The sequence below is a fragment of the Branchiostoma belcheri genome, unplaced genomic scaffold, assembly GCF_001625305.1.
Source record: "Branchiostoma belcheri isolate BF01 breed outbred unplaced genomic scaffold, Haploidv18h27 scaffold23, whole genome shotgun sequence".
Classification (NCBI taxonomy): Eukaryota; Metazoa; Chordata; class Leptocardii; order Amphioxiformes; family Branchiostomatidae; genus Branchiostoma; species Branchiostoma belcheri.
The window spans coordinates 304,364-321,330 of record NW_017803824.1 but is presented as its reverse complement, the minus strand read 5'-3'; the positions used below and the strand labels follow the sequence as shown (position 1 = coordinate 321,330).

Below are 16,967 nucleotides of genomic sequence, written 5' to 3'. Positions count from 1 at the left end.
TTTTTATAGGATTACCATCCACTATTATTAGTATGTTGTTGTTTATACTGTTAACCTAGATATTTAGGGTCAGATTATTTAATATAGTATTTGTTTTCTTGTTTTTATAGATGGATTACCATCCCATCCAATATTAGCATGTTATTGTTTATTCTGTTAACCTAGATATTTATAGAATCAGTCTATTTAGTATCGTATTTCTTTTCTTTTTTTTCTGACTATAAATGGTTGCGATAAATGATAGAATTAGTTAATGAAGTTATAATTGCATAGAGATTCGAGTTTTTTTGCTAATATTCTACTGTATTACATTATGTAGCAATAGAGCTAAAAAGACACATGTAATAGCCTCTATATAGGACCTAATATTTACTCTTATTAAAGTACATGTATAATGCATTATGTTGTGTGTATAACATGCGTTTGGTACAAATAAATGTTCTTTTTGAATTTTAGATATGCAGTCTATCAGTCTGGTCCAGATGCAGATGTGAAGAATATGTGCAAAAAATTGAAACACCATGATCTATAAATTCACAATCTTTGCTGAAACGTGAATATATGCATTTATATATATGTGTGTAGAGAGAGAGAGATTCAGGGTCTAGTCAAATAGAATAAAAACCCAGAAAAAAGATTCGCCCCGTTGGCCCGAGCGCCGCCTAGCGGTAGCTGTAATAATCGCCCCCTATATCGCAAGGCTTGCGCAGAGTTGACGGTTGACACCCCTTGGACTTATCAAGCTCCTGTCAATCAAAGTTGTTTCAAATTTTGATGATCTGAAATCGAGCATGGAGACATTATCTTCCTAGCTTTACAGTCTTCTTTGGCTCCAGTCTTGTCTCCAAAAGAAATCTGTTGACCAAGTTTCGCAAGCTGCCACAAGAATTCGAACTCCGCGGAGAAAAGTGTAACAAGAAACCGCCTCTGCTGCCTCATTATGACTCCCATCTCCGCGGAGCTCATTCCGCTAACCCCCGTGTCTCCGTCCACCAGACGTGTCGTGGTGTGGAAGAAAGTATAGAGGGTTTCTCGTCGTCTTTCTACGAGCCTTTTTCGGTTCAGATCGTCGGGATTTCGTACTACATACAACTCAGGTACGTACCAAGAGCTTGTCTACTCTACAGTCATCGAAGTGACGGTAAAATAACACGTACAAGTTTGTTGTACGCTCTCTGAGTCTCTCAGTCTCACTAGCTAGCCGCGAGCCGCTAGCGACGTGTGTGCCGCTTGTGAGAAGTTATATACTGATCGAAAAGCAACGGTTTCTTGTTATGGGTTGTGTGGTGAAACCATATTGCTTTTTCTGATGTTTCTTCTCCTTCTCCTTCTTCTTCTTCTTCTTCTTCTCCTGCCATTTTTTAAATGGATTCAGCTTCTTCATTTTAGGGCCCAAGGTCCTGAAATTTGGTATGGAGGTACAGTGGGCAAATACCCCTAGGCGTTTTTTAAATTATTGTGATACAGGCTTTTAGAATGGTTTTATTTGAGTTTTTTGGCTGTGTTATAGCAAATGTATTACTGTGTTAGTCTGCCTTGTTTACCACGTTTGGGCATGAGTCATCACAATGGAATGCAGGGCATCAACCAATAGGCATGCAGCTTTCCTCTATACTTCTTGCTGATTGGCTGTTGGGATTTAACTTGATTAACACCTGCACAGAAGCATTTCCATACTGACAGTATGTCTGTATTCAAGTGTTTTGGTAGGTATTTCAAGCTTTCCTGCTCCAGCATTGGAATGCCGGGCATGGACTTTTTTATTTTATTTTGAAAATCAACAGTTTGCATTATGCAATTAAAAATCCTAACCAATAAAGTAGGGAATAGCTATCCAACTGTTGTTTTTGTTGTATTTTACTTCATATTATAGTTATATCAATGTAAATCATTGTTTTCCCTTGTGTTTCCCATTCTTTCCCTGCCATGTCGTAAAATGTGGTGAACCCATCGCTGTATTTGCTCCAAAGCAAATATTGGCCTTTCTAGTTTACTTTCTTGTTTGTAAACAAGTTTCTGTCAGAAACAACAGAGTTTATATAGAGCAGCACACACACGCAAACGTTCTTTGGTTTTGTTGTGTCCTTGTAGGTGTAAAACGGCGTAGATCGTTTCCAAATTTGTCTGGGAAAAAGTTGTTGACACCTCAGCGAAGGTCTAGAAGGGGTTATGCGGTCTCCTTACATATTGGAAATCAAACACAACAACAAAAGCACTTGCTTATTGTATGAATATAATAAAAATGCCTTTCTATGATCCACAGTTGATTTCGCATACAAAGGGTACTTTGGGGTTGAAATTTGAAAGTTCTTTTGAGATAGAATATTCTGTAAACCCCCAAATGTGCCTCGTAACGGTCTTCCCACCCAGACATCTGGTTTCTATCATGGAGGAAAGGGTTGGAGTCAGGGGAGGTTCATTAACCTTCGTACATGTCGCGTTATTGATTGAGGGGCAGTTAGGGATGATACATTAACTACTTAGAAGGAAGCTTTGTTGACTGAGGGGATATTTGAAGGAGATGCAGGCTTTCTGATCACATCTTTACCTTCGCCAAGAAGGTTATGTTTTCGTAGGCGTTCGTGTGTCTGTGTGTGTGTGTGTGTGTGTGTCAGCACGATAACTCAAGAAGGCTAATATGGATTGTCTTGATATTTGGTAGGTGGATAGGTCTTCATGAGACGTGGAACTGATTAAAGTTTGGGGCCCCTAGCGGCTTGTTATGGTACTGCAGCTGAACTTCCGGTTTTGATATCTCGTGATCTAGACATGCTAGGGTGACGAAATTTGGATGGTAGGTAGCTCTTGTGCTGGGGAAGAAGTGATGTGAGCTTGCTCTGGAACTGCAGGGGCGTTAGTTGAAAAATATTTAAAGGCGGATAGCTCTAGAACCGATTGATGGATCGTCATGATTTTTGGCATGTAGGTAGCTGAAGTGATGCTTAACATAATATTATAATTATGCATATATTAATGTAATTTGCATAATTAGTGAGGAAATTCTATAAATCAGTTGCATTCCATGATAGGACTATTCAAGCTTGTGAAATACAGGCAGATATCGATTATGCAAATGAAGACTTAATTTGCATAATTAATGAGAAAATGTTATATTTACATAGTGGTAACTGCCTGGAATTTTGGGATATTTGAAAATTATGTGAAGGTGAACATAATTAAACATAACTTATTCAAATAAGGACCTCATTTGCATAATTTATGACGAAATGCTATAATGGCATTTTTTGATAAGATAAGACTGTCTTCTGGTGTAGAATATGATCAACAGATATAATTGATGCAAATATAGGATCCTATTCGCACAATCAGGGGGATTAATCTATAGTTTCTTACTCATAAAGGCTAACATCATTTGGCGAAGTTATGAGATCGTGGAACTCTAGTTTTGTTTTATGTTTTCCACAGGATTTCATAGTCCAGTAGTGCTGCCTGCCCAGCTGAAAGCAAAAACAGGGAGGCTTCACCTGTGTTCTTCCAGACATCAGTACTCTGGTGTAGCGGCTCTAGACTTGACTGTGTAAAGTATAATTTGCAGGTAAGAACATATTATTAACTTCCCCAAGAAAAAGTTGCACATTCTGTTGCATTTCTATGTATGTGGTTTAGCAGCATAATGTTATATCTCAATAGGCTCTCAGTGGATTGTCATGAAATTTGGTATAATCTTGTCCGACTGATAAAATGATTATGTTTTTAGCAATACGGCAGATTTCCTAGGAACTGCAGTAGAACTTCTGGTGTTTTTATGTTGTATTTGGGCAAAAGTTTTGGATAAGCAATGAAGATAATTTTTGCAAAAGTGATAGCTCTTCTTTTTGAGAAGTGTCATAAATTTTGACTCTATAGGCCGATTTAAGTTTCGCATCAAGAGATAAAGGGTCAAACAAACTCAGCAACCAACAACTTTCCAAGTAATCCTTGCTTTGCTCTTTGCAAATTGAAGGCTGTTTAATAGTTTCTTAAGTTTTAGTGCTTTCCTGATAAAATATCCATACAGAAACTCTAAAATTAAATGTTGTTCATCTTCATAATCCAGAACTACGGAGGTGAGTTCGGCTTTTGTTACCATGGCAACAAACAGCGGTGGCTCTAATGGCATCAAAAGAGGATCGGATGGGAAATCTGCCACAGAAACGTACAGATGTGAGGAGTGCAGCAAGCAGTTCAGTCGGCAGGGTCATCTGAAGATTCATATGCGGACTCACACAGGTGAGAAACCGTACAGGTGTGAGGAGTGTAGCATGCAATTCAGTGAGCTGGATAATCTGAAGAAACACATGCGGACTCACACAGGTGAGAAACCGTACAGGTGTGAGGAGTGTGGCAGGCAGTTCAGTGATCTGCATAATCTGAAGACTCACATGCGAAGTCACACAGGAGAGAAACCCTACAAGTGTGAGGAGTGCTGCAGGCAGTTCAGTCATCTGGTTAATCTCAAGACACACATGCGGACTCACACAGGGGAGAAACCCTACAGGTGTGAGGAGTGCAGCAGGCAGTTCAGTCAGTCGGGTCATCTGAAGAGACACATGCGGACACACCTGTGAGAAACCCTACAGGTGTGACTGAGGCAGTACAAAACCTCACAGTTTTGAGGAGTTGTGAGCCTGGTCCTATGAAATATCCAGTTTGCAAGGTCTGACTTGGAAACTCCAACAGTGTGAGAAGTGCAGCAAACTGTTCAGTCACCTGGGTCATACATTGCAACAAACATGCAAACTCAAGGTGGGAGATTTTGGAATAACTCAAGTTGTGTGCAGACCTAGAGAAGGCTGATCTTGTGAAAAACTATACAGGAAAAAAAATTCAAAGAAATACTTAGATTGAGGACATAATTTAGAAATTTCCTGTTGTACATATACAAGACACCATGGCTAAGACACCTTTGTGACTTAGAGCAAGTTTTATTTACAATCCTGTTAACTCTCTTTAATGTGAAAGTGAGGAATCAGACTGGTAAAAAAAACCTATGATGTACTACAAACAAAACGTTTCAGTACCTTTTTGTAAAGTCTACAGCATAGCATAGGGGATGTAAAACATTGTATATCAAGCTAACTAACCTCAGTTTATTTCTCTAAAGTTCTTTTGTTATAGAGGAATAATTTTGTTTTATTAGCATGTTATGGTTTATTCTGTTAACCTAGATATTTAATTTATTTAGATTCTTTTAGTATAGTATTTGTTTTCTTGTTTCTGACTAATTGTTGCCGTAGATGATAGAATTAACTGTAGTTCATGTCATTGTAGCTAGATGAATACTAGTGTTGTTGCTGATATTCTAAACTACTGTCTAACATTTTGTAGCTATAGTTAGAGCAGCTTATATTTACTCTTGTAGTACATAGATCTATATGAGTGCCTGTTGTCAGTTTTGGTTACTGGTATGTTACCATGCATTGGTTCAAGTTGTTTTCATTTGTTGGAAATAAATTTTCATTTTGAATTTTTGGTATGCATGTGTTCATAACTCTGGTCCGGTTGCAAAATATGTGTAAAATATTGAAACACCACGATTCATAATTTTTGTTAAAACGTGAATATAAACCACAGAACCGCTAAATGAGCTACTTAAGAATCAGGGTCTAGACAAAGCTAAACTATCCGCCCCGTTGGCCCCAGCGCCGCCTAGTGGTAGCTTTGATAATTGCTCCGATATTACAAGCAAAGGCATGCGCAGAGTGGAAGACATACACCCTTTGAGCTATCAAGCTCCTGTCATCGTAAGTTGTTTCAAATTTTGATGATTTTAAATGGAGCATGGAGACCTAATCTTCCTAGGTGTAGTCTTCTTGGAAAAAATCACTTGACAAGTTTCAAAAACTGCCACAAGAATTCGAACTCCGCGGATACCAAGGACCCGCCTCCGCTTTGCCTCATTGTGAATCCCATCTCCGCGGAGCTCATTCCGCTAACCCCCGTGTCTCCGTCCACCAGACGTGTCGTGGTGTGGAAGAAAGTATCGAGGGTTTCTCGTCGTCTTTCTACGAGCCTTTTTCGGTTCAGATCGTCGGGATTTCATCCTACATACAACTCAGGTACGTACCAAGAGCTTGTCTACTCTACAGTCATCGATGTGACGGGAAAATAACACGTACAAGTTTGTGTCATGAAAGCTCCTTGGCTGAGTCTGTCACCAGCTAGCCGCTAGCGACGTGTGTGTGCCGCCTGTGAGAAGTGCTATACTGATCGAAAAGCTACGGTTTCTTGTTTGTAAACAAGTTTTTGTCAGAAACAACAGAGTTTATGTAGAGCAGCACACACACGCAAACTTTCTTTGGGTTTGTTGTGTCCTTGTAGGTGTAAAATGGCGTAGATCGTTTCCAAATTTGTCTGAGAAAAAGTTGTTGACACCTCAGCGAAGGTCTAGAAGGGGTTATGCGGTCTCCGTAAATGTTAGAAATCAAACACGACAACAGGAGTACTTGCTTATTGTACAAATATAATACAAACGCCTTTCTATTATCCACAGTTGATTTTGCATACAAAGGGTAATTTTGGGGTTGAAGTTTGGAAGTTCTTTTGAGATAGAATATTGTGTAAACCCCCAAATGTGCCTCGTAAAGGTCTTCCCACCCAGACATCTGGTTTCTATCATGGAGGAAAGGTATGGAGTCAGGGGAGGTTCATTAACCTTTGTGCATGTCGCGTTATTGATTGAGGGGCAGTTAGGGGTGATACATTAACTATTTAGAAGAAAGATTTGTCGAAAAAGGGAATATTTGAAGGAAATGCAGGCTTTCTGATCACATGTTTTTGTTTTCCACAGGATTCCATAGTCCAGTAGTGCTGAAGGGAAAACAGGATTCCATAGTCCAGTAGTGCTGAAGGGAAAACAGGATTCCATAGTCCAGTAGTGCTGAAGGGAAACAGGATTCCATAGTCCAGTAGTGCTGAAAGGAAAACAGGATCCCATAGTCCAGTAGTGCTGCCTGCCCTGCTGAAAGGGAAACAGTGAGGCTTCACCTGTGTTCTTCCAGACATCAGTACTCTGGTGCAGCAGCTCAAGACTTGACTGTGTAAAAGATATTTTGCAGGTAAGAACATATCATTAACTGCTCCAAGAAAAAGTTGCATATTTTGTTGCATTTGTATGTACGTGGTTTAGCAGCATATCTCAATAGGCTCTCAATGGATTGTCATGAAATTTGGTATAATCTTGTCCCACTGATAAAATGATTATGTTTTTAGCAATATACGAGATTTCCAAGGAACTGCAGTAGAACCTCTGGTGTTTTTATGTTGTATTTGGGCAAAAGTTCTGAATAAGCAATGATGATAATTTTTGCAAAAGTGCTAGCCCTTCTTCTTGAGAAGTGTCATTGACTCTACAGGCCATCAAGAGATGAAGGTTCAAACTCTTAATATTGAAACACCTATCTCAGCAACCAACAACTTTCCAAGTCATCCTTACTTTTCTCGATGCAAATTTGAAGACTACTTGATAGTTTCTTCAATTTTAGTGTTTGCCTGATAAGATACGGAAAAACTGTGTTGAAATGAAATGTCATTTTCATACTCCAGGACTACAGAGGTGAATTCGGCTTTTGTTACCATGGCAACAAACAGCGGTGGCTCTGATGGCATCAAAAGAGGATCGGATGGGAGACCTGCCACAAAAACATACAGGTGTGAGGAGTGCAGCAGGCAGTTCAGTCAACTGGGTAATCTGAAGGCACACATGCGGACTCACACAGGTGAGAAACCGTACAGGTGTGAGGAGTGCAGCAGGCAGTTCAGTCGGCTGGGTCATCTGAAGGAACACGTGCGCACTCACACAGGTGAGAAACCCTACAAGTGTGAGGAGTGCAGTAGGCAGTTCTGTCAGCTGGCTCATCTGAAGTCTCACATGCAAAGTCACACAGGTGAGAAACCCTACAGGTGTGAGGAGTGTGGCAGACAGTTCAGTCAGCTGGGTAGCCTGAAGAGACACATGCGGACTCATACTGGTGAGAAGCCCTACAGGTGTGAGGAGTGTGGCAGGCAGTTCAGCGAACTGTGTCATCTCAAGGCTCACATGAGGACTCACACAGGTGAGAAACCCTACAGGTGTGAGGAGTGTAGCAGGAAGTTCAGTCACTGGAGTGCTCTAAAGTGTCACATGCGGACTCACACAGGGGAGAAACCCTACAGGTGTGTGGAGTGCAGCAGGCAGTTCAGTCAGCTGAGTAGTCTGAAGAAACACATGCGGACTCACTTCTGAGAAACCGATGTAAATGAGGACTGCACAGTTTAGAGAATTGTGAGTGAGGCTGGTCCTTCGAAATATCCAGTTTTCAAAGTCGTCTGACAGGGAAGAAACTCCAACAATGTGAGGAGTTCAGCAAACTGTTTAGTCATCTGGGTTATTGCGAACTTAAATGGACAATTTAGAATAACCCAAGTTGTAGGCACACCAGTCATCTAGAGAAGGTGGACCATGTGATACCATTACCACATATGAAAAACAAAAAATACTAGGATTAAGGACATTCATGTTGTACAGGATACCATGGTGAATAACTAAGAGCAAGTTTTTATTTCCAATCCTGTTAACTCTCTTTATTGAAAGTGAGAAATCCAACTGGTAAAGGAACATCTATGTATTAGCTCTTCATGATGTACTACAAACTGTTTGCTTTAGTGTCTTTTTTTTAGTTTTTATGGAATGCATTGTTCCTTGAAATGTTAGACTGTATGTGTTACATCTGGTTCGTAGCAGTCCATGGCATTACTTACATGGCATAGTATAACAACTTTCTTTGATATAGGGGATGCAAAATACTGTATATCTAGCTTTCACTAACCTAAGTTTGCATGTTTGAAGTTCTTTTGTTATAGAGGAAGAGTGTTTTGTTTTGATAGATGGACTACCATCCCATCCAATATTAGCATGGTATTGTTTATTCTTTAACCGGGATATTTATAGAATCAGTTTTTAGTATCGTATTTGTTTTCTTGTTTCTGACTAATGGTTGTGATAGATGATAGAATTAGTGCATGCAGTTATAATTACATAGACATTGGAGTTGGTTTTTTTTTATGATATTCTACTGTATTACATGATTACATGTAGCAATAGATAGAGCCAACATACACATGTAATACCCTCTATATAGGGCCTAATATTTATTCTTATTAAAGTACATGTATAATGCATTATGTTGTTTGTTGAACATGGATTTGTTACAAATAAATGTTCTTTTTGAACTTAAGGTATGCGTTTGTTTATAAGTCTGGTCTGTTTGCAGATGTGAAGAATAGATGCAAAAGATTGAAACACTATGATCCATAAATTCATAATCTTTGACATGTGAATATGTATATAACTACAGAACCGCTAAATGAGTGACTTAAGAATCAGGGTCTAGTCAAATACTAGTAGAAATTAGAATGAAGCGTAAAAAACTATCTGCACCGTTGGCCCCAGCGCCACCTAGCAGTGGCTGTGATAATTGCCCCGATATTGCAAGGCTTGTGCAGAGTGGTACTCTCCAAGCAGAGGTTGATGGTGGAAAATTGTTTGCTTTTTATATATGGCCTTTTTTTGTCTACAGACTGGCTAATTTGATACTGTCTTACCCCAACAAGATATCTGCTTGGGGATTACAGAGTGGAAGATTGACAACCCTTGGTCCTTCCTTGGACTTATCGTTCAAAGTTGTTTCAAATTTTGATAATCTGATGAAATGAAGCATGGAGACATAATCTTCCTAGCTTTACAGTCTTCTTTGGCTCCAGTCTTGTCTCCAAAAGAAATCTGTTGACCAAGTTTCGCAAGCTGCCACAAGAATTTGAACTCCGCGGAGGAAAGTGTAACAAGAAACCGCCTCCGCTTTGCCTCATTAGGAATCCCGTCTCCGCGGAGCTCATTCCGCTAACCCCCGTGTCTCCGTCCACCAGACGTGTCGTGGTGTGGAAGAAAGTATCGAGGGTTTCTCGTCGTCTTTCTACGAGTCTTTTTCGGTTCAAATCGTCGGGATTTCATCCTAGATACAACTCAGGTACGTACCAAGAGCTTGTGTACTCTACAGTTATCGATGTGACGGGAGAATAACACGTACAAGTTTGTTTTACTTACGCTCTCTGAGTCTGTCACTAGCCAGCCGCTAGCGACGTGTGTGTCGCTTGTGAGAAGTTCTTTACTGCTCGAAAAGCAACGGATTCTTGTTTGTAAACAAGTTTCTGTCAGAAACAACAGAGTTTATATAGACCAGCACACACACGCAGACTTTCTTTGGTTTTGTTGTGTCCTTGTAGGAGTAAAATGGCGTAGATCGTTTCCAAATTTGTCTCTAAGAAAAAGTTGTTGACACCTCGGCGAAGGTCTAGAAGGGGTTATGCGGTCTCCTTGAATATTGGAAATCAAACACGATAACAAGAGTGCTTGCTTATTGTACAAATATAATACAAACGCCTTTCTATAAACCACAGTTGATTTCGCATACAAAGGGTAATTTTGGGGTTGACATTTGGAAGTTCTTTTGAGATAGAATATTCTGTAAACCTCAAATGTGCCTCGTAACGGTCTTCCCACCCAGACATCTGGTTTCTATCATGGAGGAAAGGTCTGGAGTGATGGGAGGTTCATTAACTCCCGTACATGTTGCGTTATTGATTGAGTGGGAGTTAGGGATGGTACGTTAAAGCTTTGCCCACTGAGGGGATATTTGAAGGAAATGCAGGCTTTCTGATCACATCTTTTTGTTTTCCATTTTCCACAGGATACCATAGTCCAGAAGTGCTGAAAGGGAAAAAAGGATTCTATAGTCCAGTAGTGCTGCCTGCCCTGCTGAAAGGAAAAACAGGGAGGCTTCATCTGTGTTGTTCCAGAGATCAGTACTGAGTCTCAGGTGAAGCAGTTCAGGACTTGACTGTGTAAAAGATATTTTGCAGGTAAAAACATATTATTAACTTCTCCAAGAAAAAAAGTTGCATGTTTTGTTGCATTTGTATGTACGTGGTTTAGCAGCATATATCAATAGCCTTTGGATTGATTGTCATGAAATTTGGTATAATCTTGTCCCACTGATAAAATGATTATGTTTTTAGCAATTCTGGCATATTTCCTAGGCACTGCAGTAGAACTTCTGGTGTTTTTATGTTGTATTTGGGCAAACGTTCTGGATAAGCAATGATGATAATTTTTGCAAAAGTGATAGCTCTTCTTTTTGAGAAGTGTCATAAATTTTGACTCTACAGGCCATCAAGAGATAAAGCTTCAAACTCTTAGTATTGAAACACCTATCTCAGCAACCAACAACTTTCCAAGTCATCCTTACTTTTCTCGATGCAAATTTGAAGACTAGTACTTGATAGTTTCTTCAGTTTTAGTGTTTACCTGATAAGATATGCAGAAACTGTGTTGAAATTAATTTCTTCACGCTCCAGGACTATAGAGGTGAATTCAGCTTTTGTTACCATGGCAACAAATAGTGGTGGCTCTGATGGCATCAAAAGAGGACCGGATGGGAGATCTGCAACAAAAATGTACAGATGTGAGGAATGCAGCAAGCAGTTCAGTAAGCTGTGTAATCTCAAGGCACACATGCGGACTCATACAGGGGAGAAACCCTACAGGTGTGAGAAGTGCAGCAAGCAGTTCAGTCAGCTAAGTAATCTGAAAAAACACATGCAGACTCACACAGGTGAGAAACCCTACAGGTGTGAGAAGTGCAGCAGGCAGTTCAGTGTGCTGAATAGTCTGAAGAAACACATGCGTACTCACACAGGTGAGAAACCCTACAGGTGTGAGGAGTGTGGCAGGCAGTTTAGTGAGCTGGGTAGTCTGAAGGACCACATGCGGACTCACACAGGTGAGAAACCGCACAGGTGTGAGGAGTGCAGCAGGCAGTTCAGTCATTTGTGTAATCTCAAGGCACACATGCGGACTCACACAGGTGAGAAACCCTACAGGTGTGAGGAGTGCAGCAGGCAGTTCAGTGATTTGGGTAATCTGAAGAAACACGTGCGGACTCATACAGGGGAGAAACCCTACAAGTGTGAGGAGTGCAGCAGGCAGTTTGGTCGGCTGGATAGTCTGAAGGCTCACATGCGGACTCACACAGGAGAGAAACTGCAGTAGGCAGTTCAGTCAGCTGGGCTCTATGATGAAACACATGCAGACACACCTGTGAGAAACCTTACAGCCTAATACAGGTGTGACTGAGGAGTACAAAACCTCACAGTTTTGAGGATTGAGTTGTGAGCCAGGTCCTATGAAATATTCAGCTTGCAAAGTCTGGCAGGGAAGAAACTCTAACTGTGAGGAGTTCAGCAAACTGTTTAATCACCTCGGTCATACATTGCAAGCAACACATGCAAACTCTTAAGTGGGAGATTTTGGAATAACTCAAGCTGTGTGCAGACTTAGAGAAATCTGATCATGTGAAAAACCATAGAGGAAAAAAATCGAAGGAATACTCAGATTGTGGACATGTTGTACAAGATTAAGATCTTTTTTTTATTTCCAACAGTTGAACCCCTTAACTCTGTATATTGTGCGAGTGAGGAATCAAACTGGTAAATGAAAAGCCCTGTATTAGCTCTCCATGATATACTACAACCAGTGACTTTAAAACTTTGTGTAAAGTTTGCTTTAGTGTCTTTCATAGAATGTTTTGTTCCTTGCATACATAGGACTGCGTGTAGCTTTCCATAGCATTATTAGCATAGCATAACAATATTACTGATATAGGGGATGCAAAATACTGTATATAAAGTTAACTAACCTAACTTAATTTGTTTTAAATTTAAGTTTTTTTTATAGGATTACCATCCACTATTAGTATGTTTTTTTTTTTGTTTATACTGTTAACCTCTAGATATTTAGGGTCAGATTATTTAATGTAGCATTTGTTTTCTTGTTTTTATAGATGGATTACCATCCCATCCAATATTAGCATGTTAAATTTTATTCTGTTAAACTAGATATTTATAGAATCAGTTTATTTAGACCAGTATTTGTTCTCTTGTTTCTGACTAATGGTTGCCACAAATGACAGAATTAATGCATGCAGTTATAATTGCATATAGATTAGATTTTTTTTGATGATATTCTTTTATTTTTGCTGTATTACATTTTGTAGCAATAAAACTAACAGGTAGATGTTATAGAGCCTAATATTTACTATTCAAGTACATGTATAATGTATATAAGGTAGGTGGCCTTTTGAGCTTTTATGTGAACATGGGTTTGTTCAATGTTTTCATTTGTTCAAAATAAATGTTCTTTTTGAATTTTGGATATGCGTTTGTTTCTAACTCTGGTCTGGTTGCAGATGTGAAGAATATGTGCAAAGTAATGAAACACCCTGATCCATAAATTCATAATCTTTGACATGTGAATATGTATATAACTACAGAACCGCTAAATGAACCTTGTACACCCAACTGTCCCTTCCATCACTTCAGTTCAGACGGAGACTCCATACAGTCACCACCCTGTACAAGCTCCTTAACGGCCACTGTCCGCCACACCTCCAAACCCTGATACCCAGAACCCGTGCATCTGCTACTGAGTCCCGCTATCCCCTCAGGAACAGCAACCACCTGACTGTTGAACTTACCAAAACCACCAGAGGCCAGAGAACATTCTTTCACCGAGCAACGTCACTTTGGAACACTCTCTCCACTGACGCTCGCACTGCCACCACTATTGCCTCCTTTAAAAGGAAGCTATGGGACTCTCTAGGCGACCCCTATAAGCCTTAGGTGTATGACCCTGACCTCTCCACGTTAATGTATTGTATTGTTGTATCGTGCGTGTAAATGTTTGTCCTGTCAGCAGGGCAAGCCCTTAATAATAGCCTCCTGGCTAGTTGGGCTGCCCTGGCTGTACAATTTGTCTTTTTAACAGCCGAACGAATAAATAAATTTAAAAAATAACCGCTAAATGAGTAACTAAGAATCAGGGTCTAGTCAAATAGAATACAAGCCCAGAAAAAGGATTCGCCCCGTAGGCCCAAGCGCCGCCTAGCGGTAGCTGTGATAATTGCCCCTATTTTGCAAGACTGGTGCAGAGTTGAAGGTTGACACCCCTTGGACTTATAAAGCTCCTGTCATTCAAAGTTGTTTCAAATTTTGATAATCTGAAATGGAGCATGGAGACCTAATCTTCCTAGCTTTACAGTCTTCTTATGCTCCAGTCTTTTATCCAAAAGAAATCTGTTGACAAAGTTTCACATGCTGACACTAGAGTTCGAACTCCGCGGAGCATAGTGTACTAGTAACAAGAAACCGCCTCCGCCGCCTCATTATGAATCCCATCTCCGCGGAGCTCATTCCGCTAACCCCCGTGTCTCCGTCCACCAGACGTGTGGTGAGGAAGAAAGTATCGAGGGTTTCTCGTCGTCTTTCTACGAGCCTTTTTCGGTTCAGATCGTCGGGATTTCATCCTACATACGACCCAGGTACGTACCAAAAGCTTGTCTACTCTACAGTTATCGATGTGACAGGAGAATAACACGTACAAGTTTGTTTTACGCTCTCTGAGTCTCTCACTAGCTAGCCGCTAGCGACGTGTGTGCCGCTTGTGACAAGTTCTATACTGCTCGAAAAGCAACGGTTTCTTGTATGAAAAGACGTTTCTGTCAGAAACAACAGAGTTTATGTAGAGCAGCACACGTACGCAAACTTTCTTATTTGTTTTGTTGTGCCCTTGTAGGTGTAAAAATGGCGTAGATCGTTTCAAAATTTGTCTGAAAAAAGTTGTTTACACCTCGGCGAAGGTCTAGAAGCGGTTATGCGGTCTCCTTGAATATTGGAAATCAAACACGACAACAAGAGTGCTTGCTTATTGTACAAATATAATACAAACGCCTTTCTATAATCCACAGTTGATTTTGCATACAAAGGGTAATTTTGGGGTTGAAATTTAGAAGTTGTTTCGAGGTGAAATATTCTGGAAACCCCCAAATGTGCCTCGTAACGGTCCCAGACATCTGGTTTCTATCATGGAGGAAAGGTCTGGAGTGAGGGGAGGTTCATTAAGTCTCGTACATGTTGCGGTATTGATTGAGGGGGAGTTAGGGGTGGTACATTAACTACTTAGAACGAAGCTTTGTCGACTAATGGGATATTTGAAGGAAATGCAGGCTTTCTGATGACAGTTTTTGTTTTCCATTTTCCACAGGATTCCATAGTCCAGTAGTGCTGAAAGGGAAACAGGATTCCTTAGTCCGGTAGTGCTGAAAGGGAAAACAGGATTCCATAGTCAAGTAGTGCTGAAGGGAAAACAGGATTCCATAGTCCAGTAGTGCTGAAAGGAAAACAGGATTCCAAAGTCCAGTAGTGCTGAAAGGGAAACAGGATTCCATAGTCCAGTAGTGCTGAAAGGAAAACAGGATTCCATAGTCCAGTAGTGCTGCCTGCCCGGCTGAAAGGGAAAACAGTGAGGCATCGCCTGGCTTAATCCAGACATCAGCACTCTTTATAAAAGATATTTTGCAGGTAAGGACATATTATTAACTTCTCCAAGAAAAGGTTGTATAGTTTCTTACATTTCTATGTACAGTATGTGGTTTAGCAGCATATCTCAGTAGGCTTTGGATGGATTGTCATGAAATTTGGTCTAATATTGTCCCACTGATAAAATGATTACGTTTTTAGCAATACGGCAGATTTCCTAGCAACTGCAGTAGAACTTCTGGTGTTTTTTATGTTGTATTGGGGAAAAGTTCTGGATAAGCAATGATGATAATTTTTGCAAAAGTGATAGCTCTTCTTTTTGAGAAGTGTCATTAATTTCGACCCTACACAACAGGCCAATTTAAGTTTTGCAACAACAGATAAATGTTCAAACAAACTCATAGTGTCAAAACTATCCCAGCAACCAACAACTTTCCAAGTCATCCTTACTTTTCTCGATGCAAATTTGAAGACTACTTGATAGTTTCTTCAGTTTTAGTGTTTGCCTGATAAGATACGCAGAAACTGTGTTGAAATGAAATGTCATTTTCATACTCCAGGACTACAGAGGTGAATTCAGCTTTTGTTACCATGGCAACAAACAGCAATGGCTCTGATGGCATCAAAAAAGGATCGGATGGGAGATCTGCCACAAAAACATACAGATGTGAGGAGTGCAGCAAGCAGTTCAGTTATCTGGATAGTCTAAAGAAACACATGCGGACTCACACAGGGGAGAAACCCTACCAGTGTGAGGAGTGCAGCAAGCAGTTCAGTCGGCAGGATAGTCTGAAGACACACATGCGGACTCACACAGGGGAGAAACCCTACAAGTGTGAGGAGTGTGGCAATCAGTTTAGGCAGCTAAGTAATTTGAAGTCCCACATGCGGACTCATACAGGTGAGAAACCTTACAAGTGTGAGGAGTGCAGCAAGCAGTTTAGTGAGCTGAGTAAACTGAAGAGCCACATGCGGACTCACACGGGGGAGAAACCCTACAAGTGTGCAAAATGCAGCAAGCAGTTCAGTCAGCTTGGTAATTTCAAGGCACACGTGCGGACTCACACAGGGGAGAAACCCTACAGGTGTGAGGAGTGCAGCAGGCAGTTCAGTCAGCTGAGTCATCTGAAGAGACACATTAGGACTCACACAGGTGAGCAACCCTACAGATGTGAGGAATGCAGCAAGCAGTTCAGTGATTTGGGTACTCTGAATAAACACATGCAGACTCACACAGCGGAGAAACCCTACAGGTGTGAGGAATGCAGCAAGCAGTTTGGTCGTCTGGATAGTCTGAAGGCTCACATGCGGACTCACACAGGGGAGAAACCCTACAGATGTGAGGAGTGTGGCAGACAGTTCAGTCAGCTGGGTAGCCTGAAGAGACACATGCGGACTCACACAGGGGAGAAACCCTACAAGTGTGCAAAATGCAGCAAGCAGTTCAGTCAGCTTGGTAATTTCAAGGCACACGTGCGGACTCACACAGGGGAGAAACCCTACAGGTGTGAGGAGTGCAGCAGGCAGTTCAGTCAGCTGAGTCATCTGAAGAGACACAT

General features: G+C 40.7%; 1 protein-coding gene across 1 annotated transcript in view; it reads left to right on the top strand.

Annotated features, from left to right (window-relative positions):
- LOC109470701 overlaps positions 1–16,967 on the top strand; it is a 102,348-nt gene that overhangs the window by 29,525 nt on the left and 55,856 nt on the right. Inside the window, exon 11 of the mRNA XM_019769734.1 lies at positions 16,646–16,913. Within this exon, the coding sequence (XP_019625293.1) occupies positions 16,646–16,913 (268 nt within the window). The remainder of the gene's footprint in view (positions 1–16,645; positions 16,914–16,967) is intronic.